At 43.5% G+C, this 27500-nt stretch overlaps 1 protein-coding gene across 1 annotated transcript; it reads left to right on the top strand.

Moving 5' to 3' along the window:
- The first annotated feature begins 1868 nt into the window (after positions 1-1868).
- Positions 1869-14848, top strand: eva1bb (eva-1 homolog Bb (C. elegans)). Its single transcript, XM_079259252.1, has 3 exons — positions 1869-1967; positions 13484-13590; positions 13764-14848. Exons 2-3 carry the CDS (start codon positions 13524-13526, stop codon positions 14186-14188), a joined length of 492 nt encoding a protein of 163 aa, XP_079115378.1. The 5' UTR covers positions 1869-1967; positions 13484-13523; the 3' UTR covers positions 14189-14848.
- The last annotated feature ends 12652 nt before the right edge of the window (positions 14849-27500 follow it).

The following is a 27500-nucleotide window of genomic DNA, read 5'->3' as shown; positions in this document are numbered from 1 at the left end:
TAACTCCCCCAGACACAGAATAACTCCCCCAGACGCAGAATAACTCTCCCAGACACAGAATAACTCCCCCAGACAGAATAACTCCCCCAGACAGAATAACTCCCCCAAACACGGAATAACTCCCCCAAACACGGAATAACTCCCCCAGACCCGGAATAACTCTCCCAGACACGGAATAACTCTCCCAGACACGGAATAACTTTCCCAGACACGGAATAGCTCCCCCAGACACAGAATAACTCCCCCAGACGCAGAATAACTCCCCCAAACACAGAATAACTCCCCCAAACACAGAATAATTCCCCTAGATGCAGAATAACACCCCCAGACATGGAATAACTCTCCCAGACACGGAATAACTCTCCTAGACACGGAATAACTTTCCCAGACACGGAATAGCTCCCCCAGACACAGAATAACTCCCCCAGACGCAGAATAACTCCCCCAAACACAGAATAACTCCCCCAAACACAGAATAATTCCCCTAGATTCAGAATAACACCCCCAGACATGGAATAACACCCCCAGACATGGAATAACTCTCCCAGACACGGAATAACTCTCCTAGACACGGAATAACTTTCCCAGACACGGAATAGCTCCCCCAGATGCAGAATAACTCCCCCAAACACAGAATAACTCCCCCAAACACAGAATAATTCCCCTAGATTCAGAATAACTCTCCCAGACACGGAATAACTCTCCCAGGCACGGAATAACTCTCCCAGACACGGAATAACTCTCCCAGATACAGAATAACTCCCCCAGATGCAGAATAACTCCCAGTTACAGAATAACTCCCCCAGATGCAGAATAACTCCCCCACACATGGAATAACTCCCCCAGACGCAGAATAACTCCCCCAAATACGGTATAACTCCCCCAGACCCGGAATAACTCCCCCAGACACAGAATAACTCCCCCAGACCCGGAATAACTCTCCCAGGCACGGAATAACTCTCCCAGACACGGAATAACTCTCCCAGACACGGAATAACTCCCCCAGACACGGAATAACTCTCCCAGACATGGAATAACTCTCCCAGACACGGAATAACTTTCCCAGACACGGAATAGCTCCCCCAGACACAGAATAACTCTCCCAGACATGGAATAACTCTCCCAGACACGGAATAACTTTCCCAGACATGGAATAGCTCCCCCAGACACAGAATAACTCCCCCAGACGCAGAATCACTCCCCCAGACGCAGAATAACTCCCACAAACACAGAATAACTCCCCCAGATGCAGAATAACTCTCCCAGATGCAGAATAACTCCCCCAGACATGGAATAACTCTCCTAGGCACAGAATAATTTTAGAATAATTAAGGTTTCACGTGGTTCTTCCTGGACCAGTCCCAACTGGACCCAGTCCGATATACAGATCTCGGCGTTATACCAGCGTTCTGATCTAAATGATTTACCTGCTGAAGTTCTCTCATTAAAACAAAATGAAACCCAAACATTTTGTCTGAAGATTAGTTTAATGTGAAATATTGAAATAAATCCAGAGTAAACGTTTGCATGTTTACATAAACTGCAGGAAGGAGAATCTGGATTGTTGATGGAGTTAGTTTCCGGTCATGTTTTTATATGTTTATGTTTTTACATGGAGATGTTTTACTGCTGCAGCTGACGAGGATCCCAACAAAAGTAAATAAAGTGAAACTTTCCACCTGCAGCCCCCACCTCCCCAAAACACCGCAGCTCAGCGCAGCCCCTCCCCTCCTAGAGGCTCCGATTAAAACACAAAGAGCTCCGTTAGTCCAGGACCCGGTGTAGCCGCCCAGCTATTTCCTGTTCCACCCCGCAGCCGAACGGAGCTCAGTGTTGGAGGACTCCCCTTCATTCTGAAGCCAGAGGATGCAGGACTGAGGAGAGAGGAGGCCCAGAACTGCTGACAGATCAGGTCCAGAGCGGGATCTAAAGGTGTCCAGCCTGAGCAGGTCTTGTCCAGGACGGAGGTAAGGAAACCATGCTGGTTCTGCTCTTCTTTCAGACTAAAACCTGGACCGTCCAGAACCAACAGCAGCTTCCTTCTGTGAAAGTCTGTCTCAGGTTTCCTCTTCAGACTTGGCTGGACTCTGAGACGGTTCTGGTTTCTGAACCCTGCATGACCAGCAGCTGTCTCGGAGGTTGGTGGATCATCTGGAGATGAATGTTTTCCTTCCCGGGAGCGTGGGAAGGAAAACTGTTCGGTCTGGAACCACATCCCAAAGTCTTTCTCCACACCAGATACAGATGTTTGTGGAGGACTTCAGGGTTTATCTGCAGTTTAAATGTCTGGAACCTCCAGCTGACTGAGTTGTAGGAAGTTTGGTCCAGGGCTGAACCGCTCAGACAAACCCAAGCTAAAATCTTCCCTCTGCCTGACGTTCATCTTTAACAACTGATTCTGTTGGATGAACGAAATATGGAGCATTGGCAGATTTTCTGACCGAGACCCCCGTCTTCTCCCAGACCTCCAGCCAGTAACGCTGCGTTCCCACCAGGAGAGTCTGCTGGACTTGGATCGATACCAGTTGTCTTTGGTCTGGTTTAATTCACACCAAACTTTCCTGAACTGGATCAAACCATCTAAACAACATCCTGCATTCAGAACCGCTGCTCACTAGGGGGCGATATTGCCCAAAACAACCAGAAGCAGAAAATCCAGCTCACCAAACCACAAGACCCCCCCCCCCCCCCCCCCCCCCCCCCCCACATGAGGGGCAGGGGCCCCACAGTGTCCCCTCCTCCTCGTGCCCCTGGTCCCCATGGAAACCTGATGATAAATGGTTCAAGCTGACAAGCTGTGATGGAGAAGGTAGTACTATGTAGTAGTATGTAGTATGTGGTGGTAATACTATGTAGTAGTATGTAGTTGTTTGTAGTATGTGGAGGTACTCTGCAGTAGTATGTAATAGTATGAGTAGTATGTAATAGTATGTAGGATGTGGAGGTAGTATGTAATCGTATGTAGTAGTGTGTAGTAGTGTGTAGTCGTATGTAGTAGTGTGTAGTAGTATGTAGTAGTGTGTAGTAGTATGTAGTAGTGTGTAGTAGTGTGTAGTAGTATGTAGTCATATGTAGTAGTGTGTAGTAGTATGTAGTAGTGTGTAGTAGTATGTAGTCGTATGTAGTAGTGTGTAGTAGTATGTAGTAGTGTGTAGTTGTATGTAGTTGTATGTAGTAGTGTGTAGTCGTGTGTAGTAGTGTGTAGTAGTATGTAGTTGTATGTAGTAGTGTGTAGTCGTGTGTAGTAGTATGTAGTCGTATGTAGTAGAATGTAGTAGTATGTAGTAGTGTGTAGTAGTATGTAGTAGTGTGTAGTAGTGTGTAGTAGTATGTAGTAGTGTGTAGTAGTGTGTAGTAGTATGTAGTAGTGTGTAGTTGTGTGTAGTTGTGTGTAGTAGTATGTAGTAGTGTGTAGTTGTGTGTAGCAGTATGTAGTTGTATGTAGTAGTGTGTAGTAGTGTGTCGTCGTGTGTAGTAGTGTGTAGTAGTATGTAGTAGTGTGTAGTAGTATGTAGTAGTGTGTAGTAGTGTGTAGTAGTATGTAGTCATATGTAGTAGTGTGTAGTAGTATGTAGTAGTGTGTAGTAGTATGTAGTCGTATGTAGTAGTGTGTAGTAGTATGTAGTAGTGTGTAGTTGTATGTAGTTGTATGTAGTAGTGTGTAGTCGTGTGTAGTAGTGTGTAGTAGTATGTAGTTGTATGTAGTAGTGTGTCGTAGTGTGTAGTAGTGTGTAGTAGTGTGTCGTAGTGTGTAGTAGTGTGTAGTAGTGTGTAGTAGTGTGTAGTATTGTGTAGTAGTGTGTAGTAGTATGTAGTAGTGTGTAGTAGTATGTAGTAGTGTGTAGTAGTATGTAGTAGTGTGTAGTCGTGTGTAGTAGTGTGTAGTAGTATGTAGTAGTGTGTAGTCGTGTGTAGTAGTATGTAGTAGTGTGTAGTAGTGTGTAGTAGTATGTAGTAGTGTGTAGTCGTGTGTAGTAGTATGTAGTAGTGTGTAGTAGTGTGTAGTAGTGTGTAGTAGTATGTAGTAGTATGTAGTAGTATGTAGTAGTGTATAGTAGTGTGTAGTAGTGTATAGTCGTATGTAGTAGTGTGTAGTAGTATGTAGTAGTATGTAGTAGTGTGTAGTAGTATGTAGTAGTGTGTAGTAGTGTGTAGTAGTATGTAGTAGTATGTAGTAGTATGTAGTAGTGTGTAGTAGTATGTAGTAGTATGTAGTAGTATGTAGTAGTGTGTAGTAGTATGTAGTAGTGTGTAGTCGTGTGTAGTAGTATGTAGTAGTGTGTAGTAGTGTGTAGTAGTGTGTAGTAGTATGTAGTAGTATGTAGTAGTATGTAGTAGTGTATAGTAGTGTGTAGTAGTGTATAGTCGTATGTAGTAGTGTGTAGTAGTATGTAGTAGTATGTAGTAGTATGTAGTAGTGTGTAGTAGTATGTAGTAGTGTATAGTAGTGTGTAGTAGTGTATAGTCGTATGTAGTAGTGTGTAGTAGTATGTAGTAGTATGTAGTAGTATGTAGTAGTGTGTAGTAGTATGTAGTAGTGTATAGTAGTATGTAGTAGTGTGTAGTAGTGTGTAGTAGTGTGTAGTAGTATGTAGTAGTGTGTAGTCGTGTGTAGTAGTATGTAGTAGTGTGTAGTAGTGTGTAGTAGTATGTAGTAGTGTGTAGTCGTGTGTAGTAGTATGTAGTAGTGTGTAGTAGTATGTAGTAGTATGTAGTAGTGTATAGTGGTGTGTAGTAGTGTATAGTCGTATGTAGTAGTGTGTAGTAGTATGTAGTAGTATGTAGTAGTATGTAGTAGTGTGTAGTAGTAAGTAGTAGTGTGTAGTAGTGTGTAGTAGTGTGTAGTCGTGTGTAGTAGTATGTAGTTGTATGTAGTAGTGTGTAGTAGTATGTAGTAGTGTGTAGTCGTGTGTAGTAGTATGTAGTAGTATGTAGTAGTGTATAGTAGTGTGTAGTAGTGTATAGTCGTATGTAGTAGTGTGTAGTAGTATGTAGTAGTATGTAGTAGTATGTAGTAGTGTATAGTAGTGTGTAGTAGTGTATAGTCGTATGTAGTAGTGTGTAGTAGTATGTAGTAGTATGTAGTAGTATGTAGTAGTGTGTAGTAGTATGTAGTAGTGTGTAGTAGTGTGTAGTAGTGTGTAGTCGTGTGTAGTAGTATGTAGTTGTATGTAGTAGTGTGTAGTAGTATGTAGTAGTGTGTAGTCGTGTGTAGTAGTATGTAGTAGTGTGTAGTAGTGTGTAGTAGTATGTAGTAGTGTATAGTAGTGTGTAGTAGTATGTAGTAGTATGTAGTAGTGTATAGTAGTGTGTAGTAGTGTGTAGTAGTGTGTAGTAGTATGTAGTAGTGTGTAGTCGTGTGTAGTAGTATGTAGTAGTGTATAGTAGTATGTAGTAGTGTGTAGTAGTGTGTAGTAGTGTGTAGTAGTATGTAGTAGTGTGTAGTCGTGTGTAGTAGTATGTAGTAGTGTGTAGTAGTGTGTAGTAGTATGTAGTAGTGTGTAGTCGTGTGTAGTAGTATGTAGTAGTGTGTAGTAGTGTGTAGTAGTGTGTAGTAGTATGTAGTAGTATGTAGTAGTATGTAGTAGTGTATAGTAGTGTGTAGTAGTGTATAGTCGTATGTAGTAGTGTGTAGTAGTATGTAGTAGTATGTAGTAGTATGTAGTAGTGTGTAGTAGTATGTAGTAGTGTGTAGTAGTGTGTAGTAGTGTGTAGTCGTGTGTAGTAGTATGTAGTTGTATGTAGTAGTGTGTAGTAGTATGTAGTAGTGTGTAGTCGTGTGTAGTAGTATGTAGTAGTGTGTAGTAGTGTGTAGTCGTGTGTAGTAGTATGTAGTAGTGTGTAGTAGTGTGTAGTAGTATGTAGTAGTATGTAGTAGTGTATAGTAGTGTGTAGTAGTGTATAGTCGTATGTAGTAGTGTGTAGTAGTATGTAGTAGTATGTAGTAGTATGTAGTAGTGTGTAGTAGTATGTAGTAGTGTGTAGTAGTGTGTAGTAGTGTGTAGTCGTGTGTAGTAGTATGTAGTAGTATGTAGTAGTGTGTAGTAGTATGTAGTAGTGTGTAGTCGTGTGTAGTAGTATGTAGTAGTATGTAGTAGTATGTAGTAGTGTATAGTAGTGTGTAGTAGTGTATAGTCGTATGTAGTAGTGTGTAGTAGTATGTAGTAGTATGTAGTAGTATGTAGTAGTGTGTAGTAGTATGTAGTAGTGTATAGTAGTGTGTAGTAGTGTATAGTCGTATGTAGTAGTGTGTAGTAGTATGTAGTAGTATGTAGTAGTATGTAGTAGTGTGTAGTAGTATGTAGTAGTGTGTAGTAGTATGTAGTAGTGTATAGTAGTATGTAGTAGTTTGTAGTAGTGTGTAGTAGTGTGTAGTAGTATGTAGTAGTGTGTAGTCGTGTGTAGTAGTATGTAGTAGTGTGTAGTAGTGTGTAGTAGTATGTAGTAGTGTGTAGTCGTGTGTAGTAGTATGTAGTAGTGTGTAGTAGTGTGTAGTAGTGTGTAGTAGTATGTAGTAGTATGTAGTAGTATGTAGTAGTGTATAGTAGTGTGTAGTAGTGTATAGTCGTATGTAGTAGTGTGTAGTAGTATGTAGTAGTATGTAGTAGTATGTAGTAGTGTGTAGTAGTATGTAGTAGTGTGTAGTAGTGTGTAGTAGTGTGTAGTCGTGTGTAGTAGTATGTAGTTGTATGTAGTAGTGTGTAGTAGTGTGTCGTCGTGTGTAGTAGTATGTAGTAGTGTGTAGTCGTGTGTAGTAGTATGTTGTAGTGTATAGTAGTGTGTAGTAGTGTGTAGTCGTGTGTAGTAGTGTGTAGTAATATGTAGTAGTATGTAGTAGTGTGTAGTAGTATGTAGTAGTGTGTAGTAGTGTGTAGTAGTGTGTAGTCGTGTGTAGTAGTATGTAGTTGTATGTAGTAGTGTGTAGTAGTGTGTCGTCGTGTGTAGTAGTATGTAGTAGTGTGTAGTCGTGTGTAGTAGTATGTTGTAGTGTATAGTAGTGTGTAGTAGTGTGTAGTAGTGTGTAGTAGTATGTAGTTGTATTTAGTAGTGTGTAGTAGTATGTAGTAGTGTGTAGTAGTGTGTAGTAGTGTATAGTCGTATGTAGTAGTAGTATGTAGTAGAATGTAGTAGTTTGTAGTAGTGTGTAGTAGTGTGTCGTATGTAGTAGTATGTAATAGTGTGTAGTAGTATGTAGTAGTGTGTAGTATTGTGTAGTAGTATGTAGTAGTGTGTAGTATTGTGTAGTATTGTGTAGTATTGTGTAGTAGTATGTAGTAGTGTGTAGTAGTATGTAGTAGTGTGTAGTATTGTGTAGTAGTATGTAGTAGTGTGTAGTATTGTGTAGTAGTGTGTAGTATTGTGTAGTAGTGTGTAGTAGTGTGTAGTATTGTGTAGTAGTGTGTAGTAGTGTGTAGTCGTGTGTAGTAGTATGTAGTTGTATGTAGTAGTGTGTAGTAGTGTGTCGTCGTGTGTAGTAGTATGTAGTAGTGTGTAGTCGTGTGTAGTAGTATGTTGTAGTGTATAGTAGTGTGTAGTAGTGTGTAGTAGTGTGTAGTAGTGTGTAGTAGTATGTAGTTGTATTTAGTAGTGTGTAGTAGTATGTAGTAGTGTGTAGTAGTGTGTAGTAGTGTATAGTCGTATGTAGTTGTGTGTAGTAGTATGTAGTTGTATTTAGTAGTGTGTAGTAGTATGTAGTTGTGTGTAGTAGTATGTAGTAGTGTTAAGTCGTGTGTAGTAGTAGTATGTAGTAGGTAGTTGTGTGTAGTAGTATGTAGTAGTGTTAAGTCGTGTGTAGTAGTAGTATGTAGTAGAATGTAGTAGTTTGTAGTAGTGTGTAGTAGTGTGTCGTATGTAGTAGTATGTAATAGTGTGTAGTAGTATGTAGTAGTGTGTAGTATTGTGTAGTAGTATGTAGTAGTGTGTAGTAGTGTGTAGTATTGTGTAGTATTGTGTAGTATTGTGTAGTAGTATGTAGTAGTGTGTAGTAGTATGTAGTAGTGTGTAGTATTGTGTAGTAGTATGTAGTAGTGTGTAGTATTGTGTAGTAGTGTGTAGTATTGTGTAGTAGTGTGTAGTAGTGTGTAGTATTGTGTAGTAGTGTGTAGTAGTGTGTAGTATTGTGTAGTAGTGTGTAGTATTGTGTAGTCGTGTGTAGTAGTATGTAGTCGTGTGTAGTAGTGTGTAGTATGTAGTAGTGTGTAGTAGAGTGTAGTATTGTGTAGTAGTGTGTAGTAGTATGTAGTAGTGTGTAGTATTGTGTAGTAGTGTGTAGTAGTGTGTAGCAGTGTGTAGTAGTTTGTAGTATTGTGTAGTAGTGTGTAGTAGTATGTAGTAGTGTGTAGTATGTAGTAGTGTGTAGTATTGTGTCGTAGTGTGTAGTAGTATGTAGTAGTGTGTAGTCGTGTGTAGTAGTGTGTAGTATGTAGTAGTATGTAGTAGTGTGTAGTAGTATGTAGTAGTATGTAGTAGTATGTAGTAGTGTGTAGTAGTATGTAGTAGTGTGTAGTAGTGTGTAGTAGTGTGTAGTCGTGTGTAGTAGTATGTAGTAGTATGTAGTAGTGTGTAGTAGTATGTAGTAGTGTGTAGTCGTGTGTAGTAGTATGTAGTAGTGTGTAGTAGTGTGTAGTAGTGTGTAGTAGTATGTAGTAGTATGTAGTAGTGTATAGTAGTGTGTAGTAGTGTATAGTCGTATGTAGTAGTGTGTAGTAGTATGTAGTAGTATGTAGTAGTATGTAGTAGTGTGTAGTAGTATGTAGTAGTGTATAGTAGTGTGTAGTAGTGTATAGTCGTATGTAGTAGTGTGTAGTAGTATGTAGTAGTGTGTAGTAGTGTGTAGTAGTGTGTAGTAGTATGTAGTAGTGTGTAGTAGTGTGTAGTAGTGTGTAGTAGTATGTAGTAGTATGTAGTAGTGTATAGTAGTGTGTAGTAGTGTATAGTCGTATGTAGTAGTGTGTAGTCGTGTGTAGTCGTGTGTAGTAGTATGTAGTAGTATGTAGTAGTATGTAGTAGTGTGTAGTAGTATGTAGTAGTGTGTAGTAGTATGTAGTAGTGTATAGTAGTATGTAGTAGTGTGTAGTAGTGTGTAGTAGTGTGTAGTAGTATGTAGTAGTGTGTAGTCGTGTGTAGTAGTATGTAGTAGTGTGTAGTAGTGTGTAGTAGTATGTAGTAGTGTGTAGTCGTGTGTAGTAGTATGTAGTAGTGTGTAGTAGTGTGTAGTAGTGTGTAGTAGTATGTAGTAGTATGTAGTAGTATGTAGTAGTGTATAGTAGTGTGTAGTAGTGTATAGTCGTATGTAGTAGTGTGTAGTAGTATGTAGTAGTATGTAGTAGTATGTAGTAGTGTGTAGTAGTATGTAGTAGTGTGTAGTAGTGTGTAGTAGTGTGTAGTCGTGTGTAGTAGTATGTAGTTGTATGTAGTAGTGTGTAGTAGTGTGTCGTCGTGTGTAGTAGTATGTAGTAGTGTGTAGTCGTGTGTAGTAGTATGTTGTAGTGTATAGTAGTGTGTAGTAGTGTGTAGTCGTGTGTAGTAGTGTGTAGTAATATGTAGTAGTATGTAGTAGTGTGTAGTAGTATGTAGTAGTGTGTAGTAGTGTGTAGTAGTGTGTAGTCGTGTGTAGTAGTATGTAGTTGTATGTAGTAGTGTGTAGTAGTGTGTCGTCGTGTGTAGTAGTATGTAGTAGTGTGTAGTCGTGTGTAGTAGTATGTTGTAGTGTATAGTAGTGTGTAGTAGTGTGTAGTAGTGTGTAGTAGTATGTAGTTGTATTTAGTAGTGTGTAGTAGTATGTAGTAGTGTGTAGTAGTGTGTAGTAGTGTATAGTCGTATGTAGTTGTGTGTAGTAGTATGTAGTAGTGTGTAGTAGTATGTAGTAGTGTGTAGTATTGTGTAGTAGTATGTAGTAGTGTGTAGTATTGTGTAGTAGTGTGTAGTATTGTGTAGTAGTGTGTAGTATTGTGTAGTAGTGTGTAGTAGTGTGTAGTATTGTGTAGTAGTGTGTAGTATTGTGTAGTCGTGTGTAGTAGTATGTAGTCGTGTGTAGTAGTGTGTAGTATGTAGTAGTGTGTAGTAGAGTGTAGTATTGTGTAGTAGTGTGTAGTAGTATGTAGTAGTGTGTAGTATTGTGTAGTAGTGTGTAGTAGTGTGTAGCAGTGTGTAGTAGTTTGTAGTATTGTGTAGTAGTATGTAGTCGTATGTAATAGTGCGTAGTAGTGTGTAGTATTGTGTAGTAGTGTGTAGTCGTATGTAGTAGTGTGTAGTAGAGTGTAGTATTGTGTAGTAGTGTGTAGTAGTATGTAGTAGTGTGTAGTATTGTGTAGTAGTGTGTAGTAGTGTGTAGCAGTGTGTAGTAGTTTGTAGTATTGTGTAGTAGTGTGTAGTAGTATGTAGTAGTGTGTAGTATGTAGTAGTATGTAGTAGTGTGTAGTATTGTGTCGTAGTGTGTAGTAGTATGTAGTAGTGTGTAGTAGTGTGTAGTAGTGTGTAGTAGTGTGTAGTATGTAGTAGTATGTAGTAGTTTGTAGTATTGTGTAGTAGTGTGTAGTCGTGTGTAGTAGTGTGTAGTATGTAGTAGTATGTAGTAGTTTGTAGTATTGTGTAGTAGTGTGTAGTATTGTGTCGTAGTGTGTAGTAGTATGTAGTAGTGTTTAGTAGTGTGTAGTAGTGTGTAGTAGTATGTAGTATTGTGTCGTAGTGTGTAGTAGTATGTAGTAGTGTGTAGTCGTGTGTAGTAGTGTGTAGTATGTAGTAGTATGTAGTAGTGTGTAGTATTGTGTAGTAGTGTGTAGTATTGTGTCGTAGTGTGTAGTAGCATGTAGTAGTGTGTAGTAGTGTGTAGTAGTGTGTAGTAGTATGTAGTAGTGTGTAGTATTGTGTAGTAGTGTGTAGTATTGTGTCGTAGTGTGTAGTAGTATGTAGTAGTGTGTAGTAGTGTGTAGTAGTGTATAGTAGTGTTTAGTCGTGTGTAGTAGTAGTATGTAGTAGTTTGTAGTAGTGTGTAGTCGTGTGTAGTATTGTGTAGTACTGTGTAGTATTGTGTAGTAGTGTGTAGTAGTTTGTAGTAGTATGTAGTATTGTGTAGTAGTATGTAGTAGTGTGTAGTAGTATGTAGTAGTGTGTAGTAGTATGTAGTAGTGTGTAGTAGTATGTAGTAGTGTGTAGTAGTATGTAGTAGTGTGTAGTAGTATGTAGTAGTGTGTAGTATTGTGTAGTACTGTGTAGTATTGTGTAGTAGTGTGTAGTAGTTTGTAGTAGTATGTAGTATTGTGTAGTAGTGTGTAGTATTGTGTAGTAGTGTGTAGTATTGTGTAGTAGTGTGTAGTAGTTTGTAGTAGTATGTAGTATTGTGTAGTAGTGTGTAGTAGTGTGTAGTAGTTTGTAGTAGTATGTAGTAGTGTGTAGTCATATGTAGTAGTGTCGTGTGTAGTAGTGTGTAGTATGTAGTATTGTGTAGTAGTGTGTATTAGTGTGTAGTATTGTGTAGTAGTGTGTAGTAGTATGTAGTAGTGTGTAGTATTGTGTAGTAGTATGTAGTAGTGTATAGTAGTATGTAGTAGTGTTTAGTTTTGTGTAGTAGTAGTATGTAGTAGTTTGTAGTAGTGTGTAGTAGTGTGTAGTATGTAGTAGTATGTAATAGTGTGTAGTAGTATGTAGTAGTGTGTAGTATTGTGTAGTAGTATGTAGTAGTGTTTAGTCGTGTGTAGTAGTGTGTAGTAGTGTGTAGTAGTAGTATGTAGTAGTGTGTAGTAGTAGTATGTAGTAGTGTGTAGTAGTATGTAGTAGTGTGTAGTAGTATGTAGTAGTGTGTAGTATTGTGTAGTAGTGTGTAGTATTGTGTAGTAGTGTGTAGTAGTTTGTAGTAGTATGTAGTATTGTGTAGTAGTGTGTAGTAGTGTGTAGTAGTTTGTAGTAGTATGTAGTAGTGTGTAGTCATATGTAGTAGTGTCGTGTGTAGTAGTGTGTAGTATGTAGTATTGTGTAGTAGTGTGTATTAGTGTGTAGTAGTGTGTCGTAGTGTGTCGTATTGTGTAGTATTGTGTAGTAGTGTGTAGTAGTGCGTAGTATTGTGTATTAGTGTGTAGTAGTGTGTCGTAGTGTGTCGTATTGTGTAGTATTGTGTAGTAGTGTGTAGTAGTGCGTAGTATTGTGTAGTATTGTGTAGTAGTGTGTAGTAGTGTGTAGTAGTCTGTAGTATTGTGTAGTAGTGTGTAGTAGTGTGTCGTAGTGTGTAGTAGTGTGTAGTAGTGTGTAGTATTGTGTAGTATTGTGTAGTAGTGTGTAGTAGTGTGTAGTAGTCTGTAGTATTGTGTAGTAGTGTGTAGTAGTGTGTCGTAGTGTGTAGTATTGTGTAGTAGTGTGTAGTAGTGCGTAGTATTGTGTATTAGTGTGTAGTAGTGTGTCGTAGTGTGTCGTATTGTGTAGTATTGTGTAGTAGTGTGTAGTAGTGCGTAGTATTGTGTAGTATTGTGTAGTAGTGTGTAGTAGTGTGTAGTAGTCTGTAGTATTGTGTAGTAGTGTGTAGTAGTGTGTCGTAGTGTGTAGTAGTGTGTAGTATTGTGTAGTATTGTGTAGTAGTGTGTAGTAGTGTGTAGTAGTCTGTAGTATTGTGTGGTAGTGTGTAGTAGTGTGTCGTAGTGTGTAGTAGTGTGTAGTAGTGTTTAGTAGTGTGTGAGACTGAAACTAAAGGAGCCGTTCTTGTTCTGGTCTGATGGCAGCAAATTGAGGCAGAACCATGGATATGACACACACACACACACACACACACACACACACACATATAAATAGAACTGTAATAGTCTTAAAACAAACAGAGTGAAGCCTCTGAGGGGGGAGGGGGGTCTCTGGGGGACCGCAACAGAAAGACAAACATGCGGCAACACTGTTATTGTTGTTGTAATAACAGTGTGTGCGTGAGTGTGTGTGTGTGTGTGTGTGTGTGTGTGTGTGTGTGTTGGGGGGTCTGGAGGTTTACTGGAACCATCTGGGTTCAGAACCAGTCTGACCCTGAAAGCTTCTTCCTGTTTACTGCAGGAAACCCAGATGTGGTGAGATGAACACCATGATGAAGATCTCAGCAGCAGCTCGTCTCGTCATCCGCTCCACCTGCTCGTACCTGTAAACGTTTACTGGAAATAAAGCAGCGTCGGCGTGAGGACGGGGATCTTCTGTCCAGATGTTTTAAGGAAGAAAAAATCCGTCCGTTTTGCTGAAATGACCCTTTAACTTCCGGAAGTTTTCCACGTGAAATCAGGTCGACTTAAATCAGGTCGATTATTTTTGCCATCCGTACATCGTCATCCTCACCCTGCCGAGAGGGACAGACTGTCCTGCAGGACTGACCTCTGATGGACGTCCCACATGGCCTGAAGATCCAGCAGTCCTGGACGAGATCAGGAAAATCCGATTAAATACAAGACAAACTTTAACCGGAGACAGAAACGGGACAGCCACTCAGGGTTTGACTTCTTCCTGTCCTCATGTCTTCCTGCAGGCCGAAGCTGTGACCAGAGACTCTGGACATCTGGACCAGGATGGACCCTGTGAGAAGAGACATGGAGCTGCTCAGTAACAGCATGGCCACCTACGCTCATATCAAAGGTCAGTATGTCAAACCTTCGGTTTGAGACCCCTAAATGGGTCCTGAGAGGAGACAGTTAGACCAGGACGACCCTGGAGACTTTGGAGTTAATGGTTCCATAATGATAATGTGGACAGACGGGAAACAGACTGAATCTCCATGGCAACCCCCGCTTTTCTTCCACGTCTTTCAGCCAATCCAGAGAGCTTTGCGCTCTACTTCATGATGGGCGTCTGCTTCGGGCTCCTCATGGCGCTCTGCCTCCTGGTGGCCGCCATCGCCTGCAGGACTCGCCGCCGCAGCAGACTTCCTCCATCTCCGGAGAGGAGACAGCTGAAGGAGTCTAGCGAGGAGGAGGAGGAGGAGAGTGTTGGAGAGGAGGATGATGATGAAGAAGAAGCAGAGGTTCCCAGTTTGACCGCAGGGCCCCTGAGGGACCTCAGTCCTGCGTGGAATGGCACTCTGAGGAGCTGCAACGTCTTTGCGTCGGCAGAGGAGCTGGAGAAGGCGAGGCGGCTGGAAGAGCGCGAGCGAATCGTCCGAGAGATCTGGAGGAACGGACAGCCGGACATCCTGGTGACAGGGACCGGGACAACTGGACGGGTGCATTACTGCTGAAAGAAACGGTCCAGAACAGGACCAGATCCTCGGCTCTCTCTGCGTTTCCTTCCAGATTCGTCCCGGCGTTCCTGAGCTCATCGTTGAGGGGAAGTTTCCTGGACAGCATGAAGGGGGGACTGGTCAGAATCTTCTGGAAGGTTTTTACATTTTGAATGTCCAGAAAGAAAAGACAGAAACTGAATCCTACCGGCAGCCACAGCAGCAAAACCTCTAACATGGAAGCATTATGTCACTATTTATTCACCAAACGGTCATGGTTTATTCCAGGAACTGTTTCCGATTTGTTTTTATTTCAACTATATTTAAAGCATTTTTAAAAATCCAAATTAACCCAAAAAACCAGGAAGACAATGAGAAATAAAATGGAAGAAACGAATCGGAACATATGAAATCAGTTGAGCTTGTGATTTATTTATTTACATATCGGCTGCTGGATCAGTTTGGGGAAAAATGTCGGTAAAACGAAGAAATGACTTCAGAAAAAATTTAAATTAAATAAAAAAGTTCGAAACAAAGTTTGGAATAAATCAGTCTTCCCTTTTTATCATTAAAGGCTGTAGCTCTGGTGGAACAGCAGTTGTCTTTTAACTGGGAAGTTGGGAGTTCGGTTCCAGGCTTCCCCTGACTATGTGCCAAAGTGTCCTTGGGCAAGACACTGAACCCTAAGTTGCTCCCCGATGTGCCTATCGTGGTATGATCATGTATGTAAGTCGCTTTGGATAAAAGCGTCTGCTAAATGACAATAGAATAGAATAAAGTCCAAAGCAAAACCTGCAAGTGGTTCTCCTTCAGTCTCCTCTCAGAGAAATATCCATTTCATCCTGCAGGTGTCCACCGATACCTTCACCTTGGCATCCATGCTCCCAGCTTGACTTTAAATCATTCAGATTTCCAGTTGGACAATGAACTGCTCGTCCAGAAACACCCGAATCTCCTCCCAGAGCTCTAACACCTGAAAACACTTGTACTTGTTGAGCAAATTAGCAGCCTCTAGCGTAAGCCAGTGTCCTGCATCCTCCAGCTGATTCCCTTCTTTGGCAAAATGACGCAGGAAGAAACTGTTTTCATCAGCGAAACATTAGACCCTGTGTCTAAAATGTAATGAACTGGAACATTCTGAATCATTGAGTCGACCTTTGGTATTTGTCGATTAATTAGGGTGCAATTCCTGCTTTTGGCCCTTTAGATTCTGGATACCCCACTGTGTGGGCCGCTACAGTGGTGTCCATTAGTTTAAAGAGGCGGATCTTTGTCTGACATTGCAAAAGCGAGCAATGAGGCCTGGCTGGTTGCATTTATTACAAAGTGGATTGCCCCGCTCATCATACCGGTTTGCAGAATTCATACGGGGGGCGGCCCCTTCCGACGGAAGGAAGGATTCCAGGCTGAAGAATGGGCTGGTCTGGGCTGGGTCCTCTGCAGTTCAGACCAGATGTCACTAATAATGGTTTTAGAAAGTTCTGTAAATTTAGCAGTAATTTGAGTATTCATCTTTTCCTTTAACTGTGACTTAAATTGTTCAAGGTCCTTGGGTTCACGGTATTTCTATCACGTCCCTTCAAACTAAAACATTGACCCTGTTCAAATATCTCTCCATAGGCCTTTTCCCTTAAACGCAGTTCATCTTTAACAGTTTCACATGTGAGCGTATCATCCAGCAAAATTTTGGTTCGGATCTCTCCCCTTGTTCGGAGTCTCTAAGACCTTCAATCAAACGGTCATGCGGTAAAACATCTTCGTCATTAATCCCCCTTGGGTCCTGAGTCTAATAAAATCCTTTTGTAATCTGAGGGCAAACGTACCGACATCCTCATGAGGCTGTTCTTTCGCATTAAAGAATTGAGTGCAGAACTGAGGCTGTGGTTTTATCACCATATAATTTATGAAGCTCAGCGAAAATATTTGCTGTGGTATCTCGTCTGTTTTGTGGCAAAATTAACATTTTTCTTTTAGCCTTCCCCTCTAAGCAGCAAAGCGTCAGTTCCACTCTAAAGTCCATTGGTACTCCTTGCAATGCAAGGAGATGTTGTTTGGTGAAGGTGCGCTGGAGTGACGCCTTCCTCTTTGCCGCCGTGGAGCGACATGGAACTGGGGCGCCTGTTGGCTCGGTGTGGAGCTGATCAGGATCTTTGGTTTAGGTCTGAGATGCAATCAGGTCTCTGGATCAGTGAACTGTGGAAGGGTTCCAGTGGCGGGATGGCCGTCAATAGCAGCCGCCGGGTCTGGTTGACAGGATTTCAGCTGATCAAGAGATGTCCGTGCTCTGGTGAGTCTATTGTTGATTTGAGTTTTATCTTGTCCGGAGGCTGTAATAAAACTCTGAATACTGAAATGAGTTTGAGGTCAATCTGGGCAGATTGTCGGAGGGCTGGGGTCGTATTGTATGGAAGTATCTAGAACCTTGTTCCCGTTCTGGGTGGTAGGATCTAGAACCTTGTTCCCGTTCTGGGTGGTAGGATCTAGAACCTTGTTCCCGTTCTGGGTGGTAGTATCTAGAACCTTGTTCCCGTTCTGGGTGGTAGTATCTAGAACCTTGTTCCCGTTCTGGGTGGTAGGATCTAGAACCTTGTTCCCGTTCTGGGTGGTAGTATCTAGAACCTTGTTCCCGTTCTGAATGGTAGGATCTAGAACCTTGTTCCCGTTCTGGGTGGTAGGATCTAGAACCTTGTTCCCGTTCTGAGTGGTAGTATCTAGAACCTTGTTCCCGTTCTGAATGGTAGGATCTAGAACCTTGTTCCCGTTCTGGGTGGTAGTATCTAGAACCTTGTTCCCGTTCTGGGTGGTAGTATCTAGAACCTTGTTCCCGTTCTGAATGGTAGGATCTAGAACCTTGTTCCCGTTCTGGGTGGTAGGATCTAGAACCTTGTTCCCGTTCTGGGTGGTAGTATCTAGAACCTTGTTCCCGTTCTGAATGGTAGGATCTAGAACCTTGTTCCCGTTCTGGGTGTTAGGATCTAGAACCTTGTTCCCGTTCTGAATGGTAGTATCTAGAACCTTGTTCCCGTTCTGGGTGGAAGGATCTAGAACCTTGTTCCCGTTCTGGGTGGTAGTATCTAGAACCTTGTTCCCGTTCTGGGTGGTAGGATCTACAACCTTGTTCCCGTTCTGAATGGTAGGATCTAGAACCTTGTTCCCGTTCTGGGTGGTAGTATCTACAACCTTGTTCCCGTTCTGAATGGTAGTATCTAGAACCTTGTTCCCGTTCTGGGTGGTAGTATCTAGAACCTTGTTCCCGTTCTGAATGGTAGTATCTAGAACCTTGTTCCCGTTCTGGGTGGTAGTATCTAGAACCTTGTTCACATTCTGAATGGTAGTATCTAGAACCTTGTTCCTGTTCTGGGTGGTAGGATCTAGAACCTTGTTCACATTCTGAATGGTAGGATCTAGAACCTTGTTCCCGTTCTGGGTGGTAGGATCTAGAACCTTGTTCCCGTTCTGGGTGGTAGTATCTAGAACCTTGTTCCCGTTCTGAATGGTAGTATCTAGAACCTTGTTCCCGTTCTGGGTGGTAGTATCTACAACCTTGTTCCCGTTCTGAATGGTAGGATCTAGAACCTTGTTCCCGTTCTGGGTGGTAGGATCTAGAACCTTGTTCCCGTTCTGAATGGTAGTATCTAGAACCTTGTTCCCGTTCTGGGTGGTAGTATCTAGAACCTTGTTCCCGTTCTGAATGGTAGTATCTAGAACCTTGTTCCCGTTCTGGGTGGTAGGATCTAGAACCTTGTTCACATTCTGAATGGTAGTATGTAGAACCTTGTTCCTGTTCTGGGTGGTAGTATCTAGAACCTTGTTCCCGTTCTGAATGGTAGGATCTAGAACCTTGTTCCCGTTCTGGGTGGTAGGATCTAGAACCTTGTTCCCGTTCTGAATGGTAGTATCTAGAACCTTGTTCCCGTTCTGGGTGGTAGTATCTAGAACCTTGTTCCCGTTCTGGGTGGTAGTATCTAGAACCATGTTCCCGTTCTGAATGGTAGTATGTAGAACCTTGTTCCCATTCTGGGTGGTAGTATCTAGAACCTTGTTCCCGTTCTGAATGGTAGTATGTAGAACCTTGTTCCCGTTCTGGGTGGTAGTATCTAGAACCTTGTTCCCGTTCTGGGTGGTAGTATCTAGAACCTTGTTCCCGTTCTGGGTGGTAGGATCTAGAACCTTGTTCCCGTTCTGAATGGTAGGATCTAGAACCTTGTTCACATTCTGAATGGTAGTATCTAGAACCTTGTTCCCGTTCTGGGTGGTAGTATCTAGAACCTTGTTCCCGTTCTGGGTGGTAGTATCTAGAACCTTGTTCCCGTTCTGGGTGGTAGTATCTAGAACCTTGTTCCCGTTCTGAATGGTAGGATCTAGAACCTTGTTCCCGTTCTGGGTGGTAGTATCTAGAACCTTGTTCCCGTTCTGGGTGGTAGGATCTAGAACCTTGTTCCCGTTCTGAATGGTAGTATCTAGAACCTTGTTCCCGTTCTGAATGGTAGTATGTAGAACCTTGTTCCCGTTCTGGGTGGTAGTATCTAGAACCTTGTTCCCGTTCTGGGTGGTAGTATCTAGAACCTTGTTCCCGTTCTGGGTGGTAGGATCTAGAACCTTGTTCCCGTTCTGAATGGTAGGATCTAGAACCTTGTTCACATTCTGAATGGTAGTATCTAGAACCTTGTTCCCGTTCTGGGTGGTAGTATGTAGAACCTTGTTCCCGTTCTGGGTGGGAGTATCTAGAACCTTGTTCCCGTTCTGGGTGGTAGTATCTAGAACCTTGTTCCCATTCTGGGTGGTAGTATCTAGAACCTTGTTCCCGTTCTGGGTGGTAGGATCTAGAACCTTGTTCCCGTTCTGGGTGGTAGGATCTAGAACCTTGTTCCCGTTCTGGGTGGTAGGATCTAGAACCTTGTTCCCGTTCTGAATGGTAGGATCTAGAACCTTGTTCATTTTCTGAATGGTAGTATCTAGAACCTTGTTCCCGTTCTGAATGGTAGGATCTAGAACCTTGTTCACATTCTGAATGGTAGTATCTAGAACCTTGTTCCCGTTCTGGGTGGTAGTATCTAGAACCTTGTTCCCGTTCTGGGTGGTAGTATCTAGAACCTTGTTCCCGTTCTGGGTGGTAGTATCTAGAACCTTGTTCCCGTTCTGAATGGTAGGATCTAGAACCTTGTTCCCGTTCTGGGTGGTAGGATCTAGAACCTTGTTCCCGTTCTGGGTGGTAGGATCTAGAACCTTGTTCCCGTTCTGAATGGTAGTATCTAGAACCTTGTTCCCGTTCTGAATGGTAGTATGTAGAACCTTGTTCCCGTTCTGGGTGGTAGTATCTAGAACCTTGTTCCCGTTCTGGGTGGTAGTATCTAGAACCTTGTTCCCGTTCTGGGTGGTAGTACCTAGAACCTTGTTCCCGTTCTGGGTGGTAGGATCTAGAACCTTGTTCCCGTTCTGGGTGGTAGGATCTAGAACCTTGTTCCCGTTCTGAATGGTAGGATCTAGAACCTTGTTCATTTTCTGAATGGTAGTATCTAGAACCTTGTTCCCGTTCTGGGTGGTAGTATCTAGAACCTTGTTCCCGTTCTGAATGGTAGGATCTAGAACCTTGTTCCCGTTCTGGGTGGTAGGATCTAGAACCTTGTTCCCGTTCTGGGTGGTAGGATCTAGAACCTTGTTCCCGTTCTGAATGGTAGTATCTAGAACCTTGTTCCCGTTCTGGGTGGTAGGATCTAGAACCTTGTTCCCGTTCTGGGTGGTAGGATCTAGAACCTTGTTCCCGTTCTGGGTGGTAGGATCTAGAACCTTGTTCCCGTTCTGGGTGGTAGGATCTAGAACCTTGTTCCCGTTCTGGGTGGTAGTATCTAGAACCTTGTTCCCGTTCTGAATGGTAGGATCTAGAACCTTGTTCCCGTTCTGAATGGTAGGATCTAGAACCTTGTTCCCGTTCTGAATGGTAGGATCTAGAACCATGTTCCCGTTCTGGGTGGTAGTATCTAGAACCTTGTTCCCGTTCTGGGTGGTAGTATCTAGAACCTTGTTCCCGTTCTGAATGGTAGGATCTAGAACCTTGTTCCCGTTCTGGGTGGTAGGATCTAGAACCTTGTTCCCGTTCTGGGTGGTAGGATCTAGAACCTTGTTCCCGTTCTGAATGGTAGTATCTAGAACCTTGTTCCCGTTCTGGGTGGTAGGATCTAGAACCTTGTTCCCGTTCTGAATGGTAGGATCTAGAACCTTGTTCCCGTTCTGGGTGGTAGGATCTAGAACCTTGTTCCCGTTCTGAATGGTAGTATCTAGAACCTTGTTCCCGTTCTGGGTGGTAGTATCTAGAACCTTGTTCCCGTTCTGGGTGGTAGGATCTAGAACCTTGTTCCCGTTCTGAATGGTAGGATCTAGAACCTTGTTCCCGTTCTGGGTGGTAGGATCTAGAACCTTGTTCCCGTTCTGAATGGTAGTATCTAGAACCTTGTTCCCGTTCTGGGTGGTAGTATCTAGAACCTTGTTCCCGTTCTGGGTGGTAGTATCTAGAACCTTGTTCCCGTTCTGAATGGTAGGATCTAGAACCTTGTTCCCATTCTGGGTGGTAGTATCTAGAACCTTGTTCCCATTCTGAATGGTAGTATGTAGAACCTTGTTCCCGTTCTGGGTGGTAGTATCTAGAACCTTGTTCCCGTTCTGTGTGGTAGGATCTAGAACCTTGTTCCCGTTCTGGGTGGTAGGATCTAGAACCTTGTTCCCGTTCTGAATGGTAGTATCTAGAACCTTGTTCCCGTTCTGGGTGGTAGGATCTAGAACCTTGTTCCCGTTCTGAATGGTAGGATCTAGAACCTTGTTCCCGTTCTGAATGGTAGGATCTAGAACCTTGTTCCCGTTCTGAATGGTAGGATCTAGAACCTTGTTCCCATTCTGGGTGGTAGTATCTAGAACCTTGTTCCCATTCTGAATGGTAGTATGTAGAACCTTGTTCCCGTTCTGGGTGGTAGTATCTAGAACCTTGTTCCCGTTCTGGGTGGTAGGATCTAGAACCTTGTTCCCGTTCTGAATGGTAGGATCTAGAACCTTGTTCACATTCTGAATGGTAGTATCTAGAACCTTGTTCCCGTTCTGGGTGGTAGTATCTAGAACCTTGTTCCCGTTCTGGGTGGTAGGATCTAGAACCTTGTTCCCGTTCTGGGTGGTAGTATCTAGAACCTTGTTCCCGTTCTGAATGGTAGGATCTAGAACCTTGTTCCCGTTCTGGGTGGTAGGATCTAGAACCTTGTTCCCGTTCTGGGTGGTAGTATCTAGAACCTTGTTCCCGTTCTGGGTGGTAGGATCTAGAACCTTGTTCCCGTTCTGAATGGTAGTATCTAGAACCTTGTTCCCGTTCTGAATGGTAGTATGTAGAACCTTGTTCCCGTTCTGGGTGGTAGTATCTAGAACCTTGTTCCCGTTCTGGGTGGTAGTATCTAGAACCTTGTTCCCGTTCTGGGTGGTAGTATGTAGAACCTTGTTCCCGTTCTGGGTGGTAGTATCTAGAACCTTGTTCCCGTTCTGGGTGGTAGTATCTAGAACCTTGTTCCCGTTCTGGGTGGTAGTATCTAGAACCTTGTTCCCGTTCTGGGTGGTAGGATCTAGAACCTTGTTCACATTCTGAATGGTAGTATCTAGAACCTTGTTCCTGTTCTGGGTGGTAGTATCTAGAACCTTGTTCCCGTTCTGAATGGTAGGATCTAGAACCTTGTTCCCGTTCTGGGTGGTAGTATCTAGAACCTTGTTCCCGTTCTGGGTGGTAGGATCTAGAACCTTGTTCCCGTTCTGAATGGTAGGATCTAGAACCTTGTTCACATTCTGAATGGTAGTATCTAGAACCTTGTTCCCGTTCTGAATGGTAGGATCTAGAACCTTGTTCCCATTCTGGGTGGTAGTATCTAGAACCTTGTTCCCATTCTGAATGGTAGTATGTAGAACCTTGTTCCCGTTCTGGGTGGTAGTATCTAGAACCTTGTTCCCGTTCTGGGTGGTAGGATCTAGAACCTTGTTCCCGTTCTGAATGGTAGGATCTAGAACCTTGTTCACATTCTGAATGGTAGTATCTAGAACCTTGTTCCCGTTCTGGGTGGTAGTATCTAGAACCTTGTTCCCGTTCTGGGTGGTAGTATCTAGAACCTTGTTCCCGTTCTGAATGGTAGGATCTAGAACCTTGTTCCCGTTCTGGGTGGTAGGATCTAGAACCTTGTTCCCGTTCTGGGTGGTAGTATCTAGAACCTTGTTCCCGTTCTGGGTGGTAGGATCTAGAACCTTGTTCCCGTTCTGAATGGTAGTATCTAGAACCTTGTTCCCGTTCTGAATGGTAGTATGTAGAACCTTGTTCCCGTTCTGGGTGGTAGTATCTAGAACCTTGTTCCCGTTCTGGGTGGTAGTATCTAGAACCTTGTTCCCGTTCTGGGTGGTAGTATGTAGAACCTTGTTCCCGTTCTGGGTGGTAGTATCTAGAACCTTGTTCCCGTTCTGGGTGGTAGTATCTAGAACCTTGTTCCCGTTCTGGGTGGTAGTATCTAGAACCTTGTTCCCGTTCTGGGTGGTAGGATCTAGAACCTTGTTCACATTCTGAATGGTAGTATCTAGAACCTTGTTCCTGTTCTGGGTGGTAGTATCTAGAACCTTGTTCCCGTTCTGAATGGTAGGATCTAGAACCTTGTTCCCGTTCTGGGTGGTAGGATCTAGAACCTTGTTCCCGTTCTGGGTGGTAGGATCTAGAACCTTGTTCCCGTTCTGAATGGTAGTATCTAGAACCTTGTTCCCGTTCTGAATGGTAGTATGTAGAACCTTGTTCCCGTTCTGGGTGGTAGGATCTAGAACCTTGTTCCCGTTCTGGGTGGTAGGATCTAGAACCTTGTTCCCGTTCTGGGTGGTAGTATCTAGAACCTTGTTCCCGTTCTGGGTGGTAGGATCTAGAACCTTGTTCCCGTTCTGGGTGGTAGGATCTAGAACCTTGTTCCTGTTCTGAATGGTAGGATCTAGAACCTTGTTCCCGTTCTGGGTGGTAGGATCTAGAACCTTGTTCCCGTTCTGGGTGGTAGGATCTAGAACCTTGTTCCCGTTCTGAATGGTAGGATCTAGAACCTTGTTCCCGTTCTGGGTGGTAGGATCTAGAACCTTGTTCCCGTTCTGGGTGGTAGGATCTAGAACCTTGTTCCCGTTCTGAATGGTAGGATCTAGAACCTTGTTCCCGTTCTGGGTGGTAGGATCTAGAACCTTGTTCCCGTTCTGGGTGGTAGGATCTAGAACCTTGTTCCCGTTCTGAATGGTAGGATCTAGAACCTTGTTCCCGTTCTGGGTGGTAGGATCTAGAACCTTGTTCCCGTTCTGGGTGGTAGGATCTAGAACCTTGTTCCCGTTCTGAATGGTAGTATCTAGAACCTTGTTCCCGTTCTGGGTGGTAGTATCTAGAACCTTGTTCCCGTTCTGGGTGGTAGTATCTAGAACCTTGTTCCCGTTCTGGGTGGTAGTATCTAGAACCTTGTTCCCGTTCTGGGTGGTAGTATCTAGAACCTTGTTCCCGTTCTGGGTGGTAGGATCTAGAACCTTGTTCCCGTTCTGGGTGGTAGGATCTAGAACCTTGTTCCCGTTCTGAATGGTAGGATCTAGAACCTTGTTCATTTTCTGAATGGTAGTATCTAGAACCTTGTTCCCGTTCTGGGTGGTAGTATCTAGAACCTTGTTCCCGTTCTGAATGGTAGTATCTAGAACCTTGTTCCCGTTCTGGGTGGTAGTATCTAGAACCTTGTTCCCGTTCTGGGTGGTAGTATCTAGAACCTTGTTCCCGTTCTGGGTGGTAGTATCTAGAACCTTGTTCCCGTTCTGAATGGTAGGATCTAGAACCTTGTTCCCATTCTGGGTGGTAGTATCTAGAACCTTGTTCCCATTCTGAATGGTAGTATGTAGAACCTTGTTCCCGTTCTGGGTGGTAGTATCTAGAACCTTGTTCCCGTTCTGGGTGGTAGTATCTAGAACCTTGTTCCCGTTCTGGGTGGTAGTATCTAGAACCTTGTTCCCGTTCTGGGTGGTAGGATCTAGAACCTTGTTCCCGTTCTGGGTGGTAGGATCTAGAACCTTGTTCCCGTTCTGAATGGTAGGATCTAGAACCTTGTTCACATTCTGAATGGTAGTATCTAGAACCTTGTTCCCGTTCTGGGTGGTAGTATCTAGAACCTTGTTCCCGTTCTGGGTGGTAGGATCTAGAACCTTGTTCCCGTTCTGGGTGGTAGTATCTAGAACCTTGTTCCCGTTCTGAATGGTAGGATCTAGAACCTTGTTCCCGTTCTGGGTGGTAGGATCTAGAACCTTGTTCCCGTTCTGGGTGGTAGTATCTAGAACCTTGTTCCCGTTCTGGGTGGTAGGATCTAGAACCTTGTTCCCGTTCTGAATGGTAGTATCTAGAACCTTGTTCCCGTTCTGAATGGTAGTATGTAGAACCTTGTTCCCGTTCTGGGTGGTAGTATCTAGAACCTTGTTCCCGTTCTGGGTGGTAGTATCTAGAACCTTGTTCCCGTTCTGGGTGGTAGTATGTAGAACCTTGTTCCCGTTCTGGGTGGTAGTATCTAGAACCTTGTTCCCGTTCTGGGTGGTAGTATCTAGAACCTTGTTCCCGTTCTGGGTGGTAGTATCTAGAACCTTGTTCCCGTTCTGGGTGGTAGGATCTAGAACCTTGTTCACATTCTGAATGGTAGTATCTAGAACCTTGTTCCTGTTCTGGGTGGTAGTATCTAGAACCTTGTTCCCGTTCTGAATGGTAGGATCTAGAACCTTGTTCCCGTTCTGGGTGGTAGTATCTAGAACCTTGTTCCCGTTCTGGGTGGTAGGATCTAGAACCTTGTTCCCGTTCTGAATGGTAGTATCTAGAACCTTGTTCCCGTTCTGAATGGTAGTATGTAGAACCTTGTTCCCGTTCTGGGTGGTAGTATCTAGAACCTTGTTCCCGTTCTGGGTGGTAGTATCTAGAACCTTGTTCCCGTTCTGGGTGGTAGTATCTAGAACCTTGTTCCCGTTCTGGGTGGTAGTATCTAGAACCTTGTTCCCGTTCTGGGTGGTAGGATCTAGAACCTTGTTCCCGTTCTGGGTGGTAGGATCTAGAACCTTGTTCCCGTTCTGAATGGTAGGATCTAGAACCTTGTTCCCGTTCTGGGTGGTAGGATCTAGAACCTTGTTCCCGTTCTGGGTGGTAGGATCTAGAACCTTGTTCCCGTTCTGAATGGTAGGATCTAGAACCTTGTTCCCGTTCTGGGTGGTAGGATCTAGAACCTTGTTCCCGTTCTGGGTGGTAGGATCTAGAACCTTGTTCCCGTTCTGAATGGTAGTATCTAGAACCTTGTTCCCGTTCTGGGTGGTAGGATCTAGAACCTTGTTCCCGTTCTGGGTGGTAGGATCTAGAACCTTGTTCCCGTTCTGAATGGTAGGATCTAGAACCTTGTTCCCGTTCTGGGTGGTAGGATCTAGAACCTTGTTCCCGTTCTGGGTGGTAGGATCTAGAACCTTGTTCCCGTTCTGAATGGTAGTATCTAGAACCTTGTTCCCGTTCTGGGTGGTAGTATCTAGAACCTTGTTCCCGTTCTGGGTGGTAGTATCTAGAACCTTGTTCCCGTTCTGGGTGGTAGTATCTAGAACCTTGTTCCCGTTCTGGGTGGTAGGATCTAGAACCTTGTTCCCGTTCTGAATGGTAGGATCTAGAACCTTGTTCATTTTCTGAATGGTAGTATCTAGAACCTTGTTCCCGTTCTGGGTGGTAGTATCTAGAACCTTGTTCCCGTTCTGAATGGTAGGATCTAGAACCTTGTTCCCGTTCTGGGTGGTAGGATCTAGAACCTTGTTCCCGTTCTGGGTGGTAGGATCTAGAACCTTGTTCCCGTTCTGGGTGGTAGGATCTAGAACCTTGTTCCCGTTCTGAATGGTAGGATCTAGACCCATGTTCCCGTTCTGAATGGTAGGATCTAGAACCTTGTTCATTTTCTGAATGGTAGTATCTAGAACCTTGTTCCCGTTCTGGGTGGTAGTATCTAGAACCTTGTTCCCGTTCTGGGTGGTAGTATCTAGAACCTTGTTCCCGTTCTGGGTGGTAGTATCTAGAACCTTGTTCCCGTTCTGGGTGGTAGTATCTAGAACCTTGTTCCCGTTCTGGGTGGTAGGATCTAGAACCTTGTTCCCGTTCTGGGTGGTAGGATCTAGAACCTTGTTCCCGTTCTGAATGGTAGGATCTAGAACCTTGTTCCCGTTCTGGGTGGTAGGATCTAGAACCTTGTTCCCGTTCTGGGTGGTAGGATCTAGAACCTTGTTCCCGTTCTGAATGGTAGGATCTAGAACCTTGTTCCCGTTCTGGGTGGTAGGATCTAGAACCTTGTTCCCGTTCTGGGTGGTAGGATCTAGAACCTTGTTCCCGTTCTGAATGGTAGTATCTAGAACCTTGTTCCCGTTCTGGGTGGTAGGATCTAGAACCTTGTTCCCGTTCTGGGTGGTAGGATCTAGAACCTTGTTCCCGTTCTGAATGGTAGGATCTAGAACCTTGTTCCCGTTCTGGGTGGTAGGATCTAGAACCTTGTTCCCGTTCTGGGTGGTAGGATCTAGAACCTTGTTCCCGTTCTGAATGGTAGTATCTAGAACCTTGTTCCCGTTCTGGGTGGTAGTATCTAGAACCTTGTTCCCGTTCTGGGTGGTAGTATCTAGAACCTTGTTCCCGTTCTGGGTGGTAGTATCTAGAACCTTGTTCCCGTTCTGGGTGGTAGTATCTAGAACCTTGTTCCCGTTCTGGGTGGTAGGATCTAGAACCTTGTTCCCGTTCTGAATGGTAGGATCTAGAACCTTGTTCATTTTCTGAATGGTAGTATCTAGAACCTTGTTCCCGTTCTGGGTGGTAGTATCTAGAACCTTGTTCCCGTTCTGAATGGTAGGATCTAGAACCTTGTTCCCGTTCTGGGTGGTAGGATCTAGAACCTTGTTCCCGTTCTGGGTGGTAGGATCTAGAACCTTGTTCCCGTTCTGGGTGGTAGGATCTAGAACCTTGTTCCCGTTCTGAATGGTAGGATCTAGACCCATGTTCCCGTTCTGAATGGTAGGATCTAGAACCTTGTTCATTTTCTGAATGGTAGTATCTAGAACCTTGTTCCCGTTCTGGGTGGTAGTATCTAGAACCTTGTTCCCGTTCTGAATGGTAGGATCTAGAACCTTGTTCCCGTTCTGGGTGGTAGGATCTAGAACCTTGTTCCCGTTCTGGGTGGTAGGATCTAGAACCTTGTTCCCGTTCTGGGTGGTAGGATCTAGAACCTTGTTCCCGTTCTGAATGGTAGGATCTAGACCCATGTTCCCATTCTGGGTG

This window comes from Telmatherina bonti, assembly GCF_933228915.1.
Source record: "Telmatherina bonti genome assembly, chromosome: 19".
NCBI lineage: Eukaryota > Metazoa > Chordata > Actinopteri > Atheriniformes > Telmatherinidae > Telmatherina > Telmatherina bonti.
This window is presented reverse-complemented; position numbering and strand designations above follow the sequence as displayed.